Source organism: Acomys minous, assembly GCF_964271855.1.
Source record: "Acomys minous genome assembly, chromosome: 15".
Taxonomy (NCBI): Eukaryota; Metazoa; Chordata; class Mammalia; order Rodentia; family Muridae; genus Acomys; species Acomys minous.
Genome location: NC_140497.1, coordinates 100,634,662 through 100,647,211, shown reverse-complemented (window position 1 = coordinate 100,647,211; position 12,550 = coordinate 100,634,662). Strand labels below are relative to the sequence as shown.

At 52.0% G+C, this 12,550-nt stretch overlaps 1 protein-coding gene across 4 annotated transcripts in view; it reads right to left on the bottom strand.

Moving 5' to 3' along the window:
- The window catches only part of NWD1 (NACHT and WD repeat domain containing 1), a 75,312-nt gene that overhangs the window by 17,461 nt on the left and 45,301 nt on the right, over positions 1-12,550 (bottom strand). For all 4 annotated transcript variants that reach the window (XM_084759099.1, XM_084759100.1, XM_084759098.1 and 1 more), the window contains 4 exons: positions 10,035-10,157; positions 9,034-9,242; positions 4,968-5,240; positions 2,285-2,375 (listed from right to left, as the gene is read on the bottom strand). In XM_084759099.1, the coding sequence (XP_084615225.1) occupies positions 2,285-2,375; positions 4,968-5,240; positions 9,034-9,242; positions 10,035-10,157 (696 nt within the window). The remainder of the gene's footprint in view (positions 1-2,284; positions 2,376-4,967; positions 5,241-9,033; positions 9,243-10,034; positions 10,158-12,550) is intronic.

Sequence of the window (12,550 nt, the reverse complement as noted above, 5' to 3'; positions counted from 1 at the left end):
CCCTCAGTCCATCACAGGGCAGGGCCACCCTCAGTCCATCACAGGGCAGGGCCACCCTCAGTCCATCACAGGGCAGGGCCACCCTCAGTCTATCACAGGGCAGGGCCACCCTCAGTCTATCACAGGGCAGGGCCACCCTCAGTCTATCACAGGGCAGGGCCACCCTCAGTCCATCACAGGGCAGGGCCACCCTCGGTCCATCACAGGGCAGGGCCACCCTCAGTCCATCACAGAGCAGGGCCACCCTCAGTCTATCACAGGGCAGGGCTACCCTCAGTCTATCACAGGGCAGGGCCACCCTCTGTCCATCACAGGGCAGCTCAGACCCACTGCCAATCCTTTTCATGTGTCAGTGTGTCTGCACACTGTGTAGTGCTGAGCCCTCAGGGGGCATTGGAGGCCCTGGAATTGGACTCACACAAGGTTATGCACTACTCTGTGAGGCCTGGGAAGGGAAAGTGGGTCCTCCGAAAGAGCAACCAGGGCTCTTAACTGTTATTTTGAAAATTTGGTACAACAACGAAGAGAAAGCACTCGTTCACATTATTTATACTAATTTCACATCAAATATTTGGGCATATTGAATAAAATAATCTATGTATTGCTATGGATTGATTTAACTTATTGATTATTCATTTAAATTCATTAACTATTATGATTAATATTAATGTAAATAATTAACAGTTAATTAAAAGCTGTGTTTTGGAGGCTGGGCGTGGTGGTGCACACCTTTAATGCCAGCATTCAGGAGGCAGAGGCAGGTGGATCACTGTAAGTTTGAGGCCAGCCTGGTCTACAAAGTGAGTCCAGGACAGCCAAGGCTACACAGAGAAACCCTGTCTCGAAAGGCAGGGTGTGTACGGTGTGTGGCGGGTACAGGTGTGCACGGTGTGTGGCGGGTACAGGTGTGCACGGTGTGTGGCGGGTACAGGTGTGCACGGTGTGTGGCGGGTACAGGTGTGTACTGTGTGTGGCGGGTACAGGTGTGCCCGGTGTGTGGGAGGTACAGGAGTGTTTGCTGGTATATGATGCATTGTTGGAATGATGTGTTTGCGCATGTGTAAGGATTGTCTCTGAATATTCAAATGGTGATTTCTGTGCCAGTGCAGGTGTGATTCAGCAGGACTTTGGCATGTCATTTTTGTTGTTGTTGTTTTGTTTTTGTTTTTCGAGACAGGGTTTCTCTGTGTAGTCTTGGCTGTCTGGACTCACTTTGTAGACAAGGCTGGCTTTGAACTCACAGCGATCCACCGGCCTCTGCCTCCCAAGGGCTGGGATTAAAGGCGCGCACCACCACACCTGGCCAGCATGTCATTTTTATGAACTATCCCCTGTCTCCATGTTGTGTGAACATTGTTCTCCATCACCTTCTAATTGGTTAATAAAGAGCAGAACAGCCAATCGCTGGGCAGGAGAGAAAAATGCAGGACTTCCGGTCCCAGGGAGAGGGTCTCAGGTCGCCATTGGAACACGGATGAAGAAGCTGGTGCCAGTGTGAGACTAAGACGGCAAATAACAGGCCACATGGCAGGAAGTGGCCAGCCCAGAACTGTCCGTGTAGACCAGCACAGTGTCTACACAGCTGTGGGCTTGAAGCTTCTAATAAATTAAAGGTCTCCATTGCCATTCGAGCAAGGGCGGTCCTAGAAAACCATGCTTCCCAGCGGGGCAGGTGTGTGTGTCGGGGGATGGAATGTCGCTTTGACCCTGTCCTTTGTGGGAATACGAACAGAGCTAATGGCTTCGTGTTGGGTGTAGTGGTCAGGTGTGGGGACAGGCAGGCCTCATTCTTACTCACGTGGAAACCAAAAATACTGATTTCAAAGTAGAAGAAGAAACCGACTGATGGCTCAGGGGTCAGAAGCTTTGGCTGCCTGACCAGACAACCCGAGTTCCGGTCCCAGGAGGGAACCCACTGGTACAGGACGTCTTTTGACCTGTACACACACGTACACACACACACACACACACACACACACACACACACACACACACTATAAAACTAAAGCTCACGCCTTTAATCCCAGCACTCAGGAGGCAGAGGCAGGAGGATCCCTGTGAGTTCAAGGCCAGCCTGGTCTACAGAGTGAGTCCAGGACAGCCAAGGCTACACAGAGAAACCCTGTCTCAGAGAAAGAAAGAAAAAAAGGAACCCTCCTCCAACGGTGGCACAGCTAGAAACACGGACGGAGTGCAGGAGGCAGGGGACTGGTTCTCACGCCTCACTCAGCCTCCCCACAAAACTTCCCTCCCTTCTCTGCATTCAGTGAGAAAGGAAAGCTACCTGCCGCAAGAAGGGACTCGTCTTCAGAAGCCACCAGGAACCCCACAGCTTCTGGAAGCTTCTCCAGCAGCCTGTCTTCTCCGCTGGAAACCTGCGCAGTGGAAGGTGAGCATCAGGCGAGTGTGCAGGCGTGGGCCTCTGAGCTGGGCTGTGACTCACCCCACAGCTGGCTCGATCGCCCTAGTGCCTCAGTTTCCCTACTAGACAAGAGGTGACACCAGGCTACCCTCTCCAGGAGTGATGGGCTAATGTGTGTGTGTGAGAGCACCATTTTCTGTGTGTGTTTGTGTGTGTGTGTGTGTGTGAGTGTGAGAACACCATTTCCGGTGTGTGTGTGTGTGCATCGTTTCTGCTGTGTGTGGGGGGGCATGGTTTCCTCTGTGTGTGTGTGTGTGTGTGTGTGTGTGTGTGTGTGTGTGCGTGCGCGCCTTTTTTCTGGTGTGTGTGCACAGAGAGCGTTATTTCCAGTGCATGTGTGGGCGGGGAGCATCATTTCCGGTGTGTGTGTGTGTGTGTGTGTGTGTGTGTGTGTGTGTGTGTAGCACCGTTTCCAGTATGTGTGTGTGTAGCACTGTTTCCGGTGTGTCTGTGTGTGTGTGTGTGTTTAGCCACCGTTTCCGGTATGTGTGTGTGTAGCACTGTTTCCAGTGTGTGTATGAGCATCATTTCCGGTGTGTATGTGTGTGTGTGTAACACCGTTTATAGTGTGTGTGTATATGTGTGAACATCATTTCTGGTGTGTGTGTGTATGTGTGTATGTGTGTGTGTAGCACCATTTTCAGTGTGTGTGTGTGTGTGTGTGTGTGTGTGTGTGTGTGTGTGTAGCACCGTTTCAGGTGCACAGCCCTAGCAAGGCAACCCCTATTACGCACAGTAATGATAACATGGTTGCAACTGTGCAGGCATCTGAAGGAGCCGCAGAGTTCAGTGAGATAGAAATGGGCTTGGAATAAACTAGACCAGACGGTCCGTGCTGTCATGCCAGCCCTGAGGAGGCGGAGGCAGGAGGGTCAAGAATACACGGTCACCCTGGGCTACACAGAGAGTTGGGGCCAGCCTGGGCTACATGAGACCCTGTCTCCAAAAATGGCTGACTGATGTATCCTGGACCTGTTGTTTAGAATCTCAGCTCTCCCAACAGTGGGCAAATCTTTTTATCTATCTCTTCCTTTCCCTCTAAATTAATTAATTAATTAATTATCTTGAGGCAGGGTCTCACTGTGTAGACCAGGCTAGCCTGGAACTCACAGAGCTGTCAAGTGTTAGGATTACAAGCTGTGGCACCTCTCCCAGTTCCTTATATAACCTCTGCTGTCACACTGTCCGCGTCCAGGGCTTCAGACACACCCACGTGCCTGATATGTTCACCTCCCCATGCCCAGAATGCTGGAATTTGTTCTAAAACAAGGGGAGCAGGTGCCCCCGCAACCACTGCTCCAACTCACACAACGTGAGGAAGAAGGGCTTGTCTTGGCTTCTGCTTTCAGGCTGTACGCCCTCACAGTGGGGAAGGCGCGCTGCCTGCACTGTGCCTGCGCCTTATGGTTTGCTCCCCTCTTGGTGGATCCCGAGAGCAAAGAGCTTAGACCAGAACTGGAGGTAGTTGACAGCTCCCCACTCCCAGTGACACACTCAAAGCCGTGCTCAACATGGCGAACGGTCCACATGAGCCCATAGGGGATGGTCCACAGGACAGTGCAGAAACTACTGCCAGCCCTGCAGTGAGACGGCCCTGTGGTGACTGTTCAAGGGACATCAATGGTAGGGTTAGGTTTTGGTTTTTGTTTTTTTGAGACAGGGTCTCTCTGTGTAGCCTTTGCTTTCCTGGACTCACTTTGTAGACCAGGCTGGCCTCGAACTCACAGCGATCTGCCTGCCTCTGCCTCCTGAGTGCTGGGATTAAAGGCGTGCGCCACCACACCAGGCAAGTTAGTTTTTTTTTCAAAGAGTTTTGCTTATGTGTGCCAGAAGAGGGCGATGGGTCCCCTGGAGCTCCAGTGGTGGTGAGTCACCCAGTCTGGGTTCTGGGAATTGAAGTCGGTGCCTGCTCTAAGTGCCTGCCATCCTTACTGGTCCTCTATGACAGACTGTCGCCTGGAAGTGAGAGCTGACTGAACCTCTTCATCACAGCAACAGAAATGGAAACCAGGCAGCCAATAAGGCAAAGGTAGAAGCTCTGTGACACCTGTACACTGTGCGTGAAGCGTGCATGGAGGTCAGAGGTCAACTTCAGTGCCTCTCCTGTATCACTCCAATTTATTTTTTAATTAATTAATTATTTTATTTTATATGTATGTATGTCTATACAGTGACATGCACCATGTGCACGCAATGCCCACAGAGGCCAGCAGGGGGCATTGGATACCCTAGAATTGGAGTTCCAGTTTTTAGCCACCATGTGGGTGCTGGGAATTGAACCTGGGTCCTCTGCAAGAGCATCCTAGTGCTCTCAAGCGCTGAGCCATCGCTCCAGCCCTCTACTTTGTTTTTTGAGGCATGGTCTCTCACTGACTTCCACTGGACTGGCTGTCCAGGGAGCCCAGGGGTCCTCCGACTGCCTCCCCAGCTCCAGAATATACACGTAGGGCCCCCACATTTGGTTTTACATGGAGCTGGACACCTGAACTCAGGTCGTCCTGCCTGGGTGGCTGAGCCCTCTCCCAGTCTGTGGGAAGTCACTTACCAGAGCAATGGAGCCGCTGCTGAAGCCAGTGGCCAGCCTTGCCTGTGTGTGGATGGGGACAGCACAGGTGGCTGTCTCTTCTTTGATGCAAGACAGCTGGCGTTTCTCCTGCAGCCTTCCCGTTGTCAAGCTCCACAGTCTGACCTCGCCACCCTCGGACACGGCAAGCAGCACACCCTGGGCGGCCAGCACAGCCACACGGACCCAGGGGTCAGAGGCATATCCTGAGATACAGAAAACCAGCTTCGACGTTTCCAGATCCCACACGTTGATCTAGTGGGGTCATGAAGAGCAAGAGGGTTGCTGGCATCAGTGGGAGACCTGAGCACTCCCCCAGCAGCTGATGCCCAGGGTTCCACCCCCAGCACAGAAACCAGGGAGCCTGGTGCAAGCCTGTCACCCCAACAGGAGGAGCAAGGTCAGCCTTAGCTACATAGTAAGCTCAAGGCCAGTGTGGGCTACAAGAGACCCTGTCTCAAAACAAAACAAACCAAACAAACGAGCAGAGGTTTAGAGCCGGGCAATGGTGGTGCACACCTTTAATCCCAGCATTCAGGAGGCAGAGGCAGGTGGATGGCTGTGAGTTCGAGGCCAGCCTGGTCTACAAGTGAGTCCAGGACAGCCAGGGCTACACAGAGAAACCCTGTCTCAAAAAAACAAGGAACAAACAAACAACAACAACAAAAAAAACCAAACAAGAGCAGAGGTTTACAATGTTAAAAAGGAGCTTGTCAAAGGCCGGGCGTGGTAGCGCACGCCTTTAATCCCAGCACTCAGGAGGCAGAGGCAGGAGGATCCCTGTGAGTTCAAGGCCAGCCTGGTCCACAAAGTGAGTCCAGGACAGCCAAGGCTACACAGAGCAACCCTGTCTCGAAACAAAACAAAACAAAACAAAACAACAAAAAAAGGAGCTTGTCGAGCAGGAGAGCCTGCCTGAGTCTTCCAGAGTCAAGAGATAGAGCTGTTTTTACCTCTACCCCACCCTCTCTTTCGTTTTGACATATGGCATCTTGTTGCATTGCCCAGGCTAGCCCTGAACTCAGACACAAGCAATCCACCTGCCCAGCCTCCCTCGGAGCTTGGAACATTTATCACTTGTCCTTGTACCCAAGCACGCATTCTTCTGTAAGTTATAAAATCGTGTTTTTGAGCCAGGTATTGCAGCACACACCTGTTTTCTCATCTCTCTGAGGCAGAGGTCAGTGTGTGCTACCGGGCTCTAAATGTCTCAGAAACAAAACCAAGGCCGGTTTCTTGTAATGCTGGCATGTCTTTTGTTTGGTTGGTTTTTCGAGACAGGGTTTCTCTGTGTATCCTTGGCTGTCCTGGACTCACTTTGTAGACCAGGCTGGCCTTGAACTCACAGCGATCCGCCTGCCTCTGCCTCCCGAGTACTGGGATTAAAGGCGTGCGCCACCACCACCTGGCTGTTTGTTTTTTTAAAGGATCTTGTGTTATAGAAGAATTGATAACCATAGAAAAAGTGTCAGGTCTAGTTGACAGGAGTCATCAATATTGGTGTCTTATTTGTGACAAATGCTCCCTTGTTACATAAAATGTTGATGGCAGGGGGCTATGAGATGGCTCATCAAGTAGAGAGGCTTGCAGCCAAGCCAGATGGCCTGAGTTTGATCCCTGGGACCCACATGTTGGAAGGAGATATGGTTCTATGGGTTTTCCTCTGATCTCCACATCTCTCTCTCTCTCTCTCTCTCTCTCTCTCTCTCTCTCTCACACACACACACACACACACACACACACACACACACACACACACACACACCACAAATAAATGTTAAGATATTGATGTTAAAGCCAAGCCTCACACTTCAAGGCAGAGGCAGGAGGATTGCCATGAGTTCGAAGCAAGGCTATACAATAAGACCTTGTCTCAAAAGACAAATGAGAAGACGCTGAGCACTGGGTAGACAGGCAGCAAACCCAGTGCCTGCTGTGGAAGCCTGGGGCTGGGTTGCAGGTCCCTGGCCTGTGTAAAGGCTGGGCAGCTGCAGCGGCTGCGGCCACCTAGCACTCGGAAGGCAGACCCAGAGGGTCACAGCTGGCTACCCCACCCCCACCCCTACCCCCACCGCTCACCTCATCAAACAAACTAGTGCACTTCACAGTCAACAAGAGACCCTCTCAGAGGGAGTCGGAAGGCCCTGTATTCAACCCTCACTGAACCTGGAGTCACCGGCTCACTGCAGAGGCTGATGCTGAGACGCTGGCACCCACATGTGCTTTGCTTTAGGCCTGAGCAGTGGGGACAGGTCACCCAGCACAGGCAGCTTTCATGTGCTGTTGAGAATCTGCACTGAGTTCCTTGGGCTTTCACAGCGAGCGCCATCGCTGACTCAGTTTCCCAGCCCACTTGGTGTTTTGTTTGTTTGCTTGCTTGCTTTTGTTTTTGTTTTTGTTTGGTTTTTCAGGACAGGGTTTCTCTATGTATCCCTGGCTGTCCTGGACTAACTTTGTAGACCAGGCTGGCCTCGAACTCACAGTGACCTACCCGCCTCTGCCTCCCGAGTGCTGGGATTACAGGCAGGCGCTACCATGCCTGGAGTTGTTTTTGTTTTTGTTTTGAAGACAGGGGCTCCTATAGCCCAGGTTGCCCCAACAATAGCCTTGAACTCCTGGTCCCCCTGCTTGAGCATCCAGAATGAGCACCCCGAATGAGGTGTGTGCCATCAGTCAGTGACTACGTGACTGCACTCATCACTCTATCAGACCCCAGGGCTATGAATGACAGGACGGACACGCTGGGAGATGTGGGCTCTAGATGCACATGGGGTGTATACTGAGTGAGGTCATAAAGCTCCACTGAATGGATTGGAAAGGATTCAGATCACGCAGGCGGAATCCAGCTAGAAAAAATAACAGCATCATCTGAGAACCTTTCCAATACTCAGGAACGGCTGGAGAGATGCTCAGGGGCAGTGGCTGCTCTTCCAGAGCTACTGTCTGCAGCTCCAGCCCCAGCAGGTCCGGCACCCTCTTCTAGCCCCCATGGGCACTTCATGCATGCACACAGATGCACACATGGACAGACACACAAACATGTGTGCGTGCACGAACACACATGCAGGCACACACATGCACGCACACAGATGCGCATGCACACATGCACACATGCAGGCACATGAATGCACGCACACACAGATACACACACACATGCATGCTCACACGCACAGATACACACATGCACGCACACACGCATGCAAGAGTCCTACACAAAGTAAACACGTACCCAGGCACAAACAGCACATGTCAACATAGTCTGGTATTAAAGAAGAAAGCAAAAGTAAAGTCTGGAGTCCAGAGTTACAGCTCAGTGAATGACACCGCTTGCACATTCAACCTGAGTTCAAATCTGCAGAACCTACATACTGCAGGGTGCAGAGGCATATGTCTGTAATCCCATTGGGGGCTGGGGGCTGGGCATGGAATCTCGGAAAGCTCGCAGGGCAGGCAGCCTGGAGTCTGCAGCAGCAGCGGCGGCAGTGGCAGCGCAGCAGGAGACTTTGCCCGCAAACAAGGCTGATGGCAGCACACTCGCACCCAGCCACTTGCCCTCACGTATTGAGGCCCCCAGTGTTATCTCACTCCATCCTGTGACTTTGGGGGACTAGATTCGGGTCATCAGATGTGGTGGCAAGCCTGCTGAGACATCTTGCCAAGCCATTCACTTCATCCGTTGAGTCTGTCAACAGCCTGCAGCTCCTCTGCTGGGCTGGGCCGGTGGCCGGTGTGCTCCGGGCCACCCCAGCCCCGGGATTACAGTCGGTCCCCCCTGCCTGGCTTACACTTAGGTGCTGGGATTCATTTATAAGCAGGTCCTTGTGCTTATAAAGCACCTCCCTTACAAACAAACAAACAAGATGGCCTAGAACACACAGCAAACCTCCAACCTCTGCTTCCCAAGTGCTGGGGATCCTAGTTGCGTGCCACCACAACCAACTTCTCTTCAGTGGTACTATACCCTGCACACACACACACACACACACACACACACACACACACACACACTCCCTGCCCGCCCCCACTCTCTGACAACCCAGTTTGTTACCTTTGTGCCAGATGTTGCGTATATGACTTTGTTTATCTCGTCCACATGGAGGTCCCAGCTCTGAGGCTCTGTGGGATTTGGTGAGCCTCTGTCCAAGATGGTGACTTTCTCCTGGCCGGAGAGCAGGCTCCATAGGCGCAGGGTGCGATCCTTTGACACAGAGATGGCAAGGGTCCCTTGGGCGAACACTCGCACGCACCTCACCTCAGCTGTGGCGGGCACAGTGTAGGAGGGCAGGTTAGCTGGGGACAGTTTATCTGCTTTCTAACCCTGTTTTAAAAATCTAAGCATGTACAGGGTGTGATGGCGCACACCTTTGATTCCAGCACTCAGGGGGCAGAGACAGGAAGATCTCTGTGAATTCAAGGCTAGCCTGATCCTCAGAGAGAGTTCTAGGCCAACCAGAACTACTTAGAGAAACCTTGTCTCGAAGCAAAAACAAAAAGTTAAACAACTGTTTTTTCTTTCTTTTTTTTCCCCTCGAGACAGGGTTTCTCTGTGTAGCCTTGTCTGTCCTGGACTCACTTTGTAGACCAGGCTGGCCTCGAACTCACAGAGATCCACTTGCCTCTGCCTCCCGAGTGCTGGAATTAAAGGCATGAGCCACCACGCCCAACTTTAAACAACTATTTTCTTTGTTTTGTTTTTTTTTAATAAAAAGCTTGTGGGGCTGGAGAGATGGCTCAGAGGTTAAGAGCACTGACTGCTCTTGCAGAGGTCCTGAGTTCAATTCCCAGCTACCACATGGTGGCTCACAACCATGTATAATGTGATCTGATGCCCTCTTCTGGCCTGCAGGTGTACAAGCAGGCAGAGCACTGTATATATAATAATAAATAATTAAAAAAAAAAAAAAGCTTGTTTGCAGCCACCATGCGTGTTACGCAGCTCTGGCTGTCTGAAGCAGAGTGACCCCGAGAGCTTCAGCGTAGGGCTGTTGTGGCGTGGGGGTGGAGGCACTCTGGGGACAGCATGCAGACGCCCCATGTCCCACTCCTCACCTGTGTGTCCCATCAGAACGTGGACCACTTGCTGTTCCTCCACGTCCCATACGACCAGGGCACCGTCCTGGGTGCCCACGACCAGCAGCTTCTCCTCTAGGCTCCACGCTATGGCAGTGATGCCTGCAGACACACGGAGGTGACGGTGAGGGCCTGGGTGCTCACAGCTGTGGTCTCAGCCAGCGTCTGTGTGGTCCCCCCATTTACACAGGGAAACCAAACTCCCTTTACAAAGCCGGACAATAAGGGTGTGAGAGGGACCCAGAGACTGCCTGCACCATGGATTTTTTTGTTTTGTTTTGTTTTTGTTTTTCAAGACAGGGTTTCTCTGTGTAGCCTTGGCTGTCCTGGGCTCCCTTTGTAGACCAAGCTGGCCTCAAACTCACAGCGATCCACCTGCCTCTGCCTCCTGAGTGCTGGGATTAAAGGCACACACCATGACGTCCAGCATGGATTTTTAAATTGGACTTATTTTTATGTTAAAGAGTGTGTGTGTGTGTGTGTGTGTGTGTGTGTGTGTGTGTGTGTGTGTGATACACATGAGTGCTGGTGTGGACAGAGACCGGATGTACCAGATCCCCTGGCACTGGTGACTCACCAAACATAGGTGCTGGGAACCAAAATTGGGTCCTCTGCAGGAAGAGAAAGTGCTCTTAACTTCTGAGCCATCTCTACAGCTCCTTTAAAAAACATTAACATTCAGCAGGGCGGTGGTGGCGCACGCCTTCACTACCAGCACTCAGGAGGCCGTGAATCTCTGTGAGTTCGAGGCCAGCCTGGTCTACACAGCTAGTCCAGGACAGCTAAGGCTACACAGAGAAACTCTGTCTCAAAAAGCAACAGGCGGATCGCTGTGAGTTCTAGGCCAGCCTGGTCTACAAAGTGAGTCTAGGACAGTCAAGGCTACACAGAGAGACCTTGTCTCGAAAAACCAAAAAAACAAAAACAAAAACAAAACAAAAGCAACAACAACAACAAAAATTTAAAATAAATTAAATTGACCCGTGAGCGCATATGTGTGTGTGTGTAGAGCAGAGGGAAACTTGCAGAAGCCAGTCATCTCCTTCTGTCATGGTGTCCCCACGATGGGACCTGGGCCATCAGGCTTGGTGGCAAGCCCTTCCTCTCCCTGAGGCCTCTCACCAGCCCCTGCCTGTGATGGGAAAGAGGTGGTTCAGTGAGCAAAGCCCGTCTGTGTGAGCCTGGTGACGTGAGTTTGCATCCCAGGTCCCATGTAAAGCGAGGCACAGCAGGATGAACACCTGTAGCCGCAGCCTCCTCCAAGATGGAAGGGAGGGACGGGAGAATCGTGGGAGCCTGAAGGCCGCTTAGTCTGCTGTACTGGGCAGCGGACATGAGCAGCGGACATGAGAGACACTGCCTCAGTCAAAGTGGAGGGCAGCTGGGATGATGGGTCAGTGGTTAAGAACTCCAACTGCCAGTGCACAGGGCTGGGGTTCGGTTCCCAACACCCGTGCGTTGTGGCTCCTGTCTGCCTGTGCATACATACAGTGTCAGATACTATACATCACAGACAGACAGACACACACACACACGAATTTCAGGAACACAAACAAGGGGAAGATGGGAGGTGAACACTGAGCCTGACTCAACCGTCTCTAGTCTCTAATTCCAGCTCCAGAGGTTCTGGCGCCCTCTTCTGGCCTCTTGTGGCACTGCACTCACACGTACTTCATATACACACATATTATTAAAAATAAGTATAAATATACAAATTAAAAGAAGACAATAGCCTAAACCACAGCTTGGCCAAGAGTCCCCACCATGGATAGCTCTCCTCCATGGGGTTAGGTGTAACTCTATCTCCCTTTTTAGATGAAGCAGGAAGGGACAAGGCACACCTGGTGGTCTGCTGGTGCCCAACAGGTGTTACCATTTGAATATGAAGTATTCCCCACAGACTCCTTGGTCTCCTGCTGGTGGTGCTATTTTGGAAGGTTCTGGAAGTTTCAGGGGACGAGGCCTAGCTGGAGGAAGTAGGTCCTTGGAGGGTGTGATGATGCCCCAGGCCCTTCCGGAAGTTCTGTCACATACCATGTGATGTTCTGATAAACAGCCATGGATGGAGCCCTCATCTCAGCTACGTCAGGCCTTCTCTCACCACCACAGAACACAGCCGGCACAGCCGCGGGCCGCAGGACCCTATAGCACTCAGTCTCCCGCACCAGACAGCAGCAGTGTCCCAGAAGGCTTGTGCCTAAAGCAGGGCTGGGACCAGAAGCTGACCCGTCCCAGAAGCCAGGAGCAAAGCCAACCTGGCTGTGAGTGAGTTCCAGGCTAGCCGGAGACACCGAGTGAGACCCTGTTTCAGACAGCAGGCCCAGCAGGGAAGGAGCTCTCTCCGCCCCAGCCTGGCCCCAGCCTGGCCACCTGAGCTCCACCCCCAGGACCATTTAAAGGCAGAAGAAGATGATGCACTTTGCAGTATTATCCTCTGACCTCTACACAAAGTCTGTGATAATGTACACACACACACACACACACACACACACACA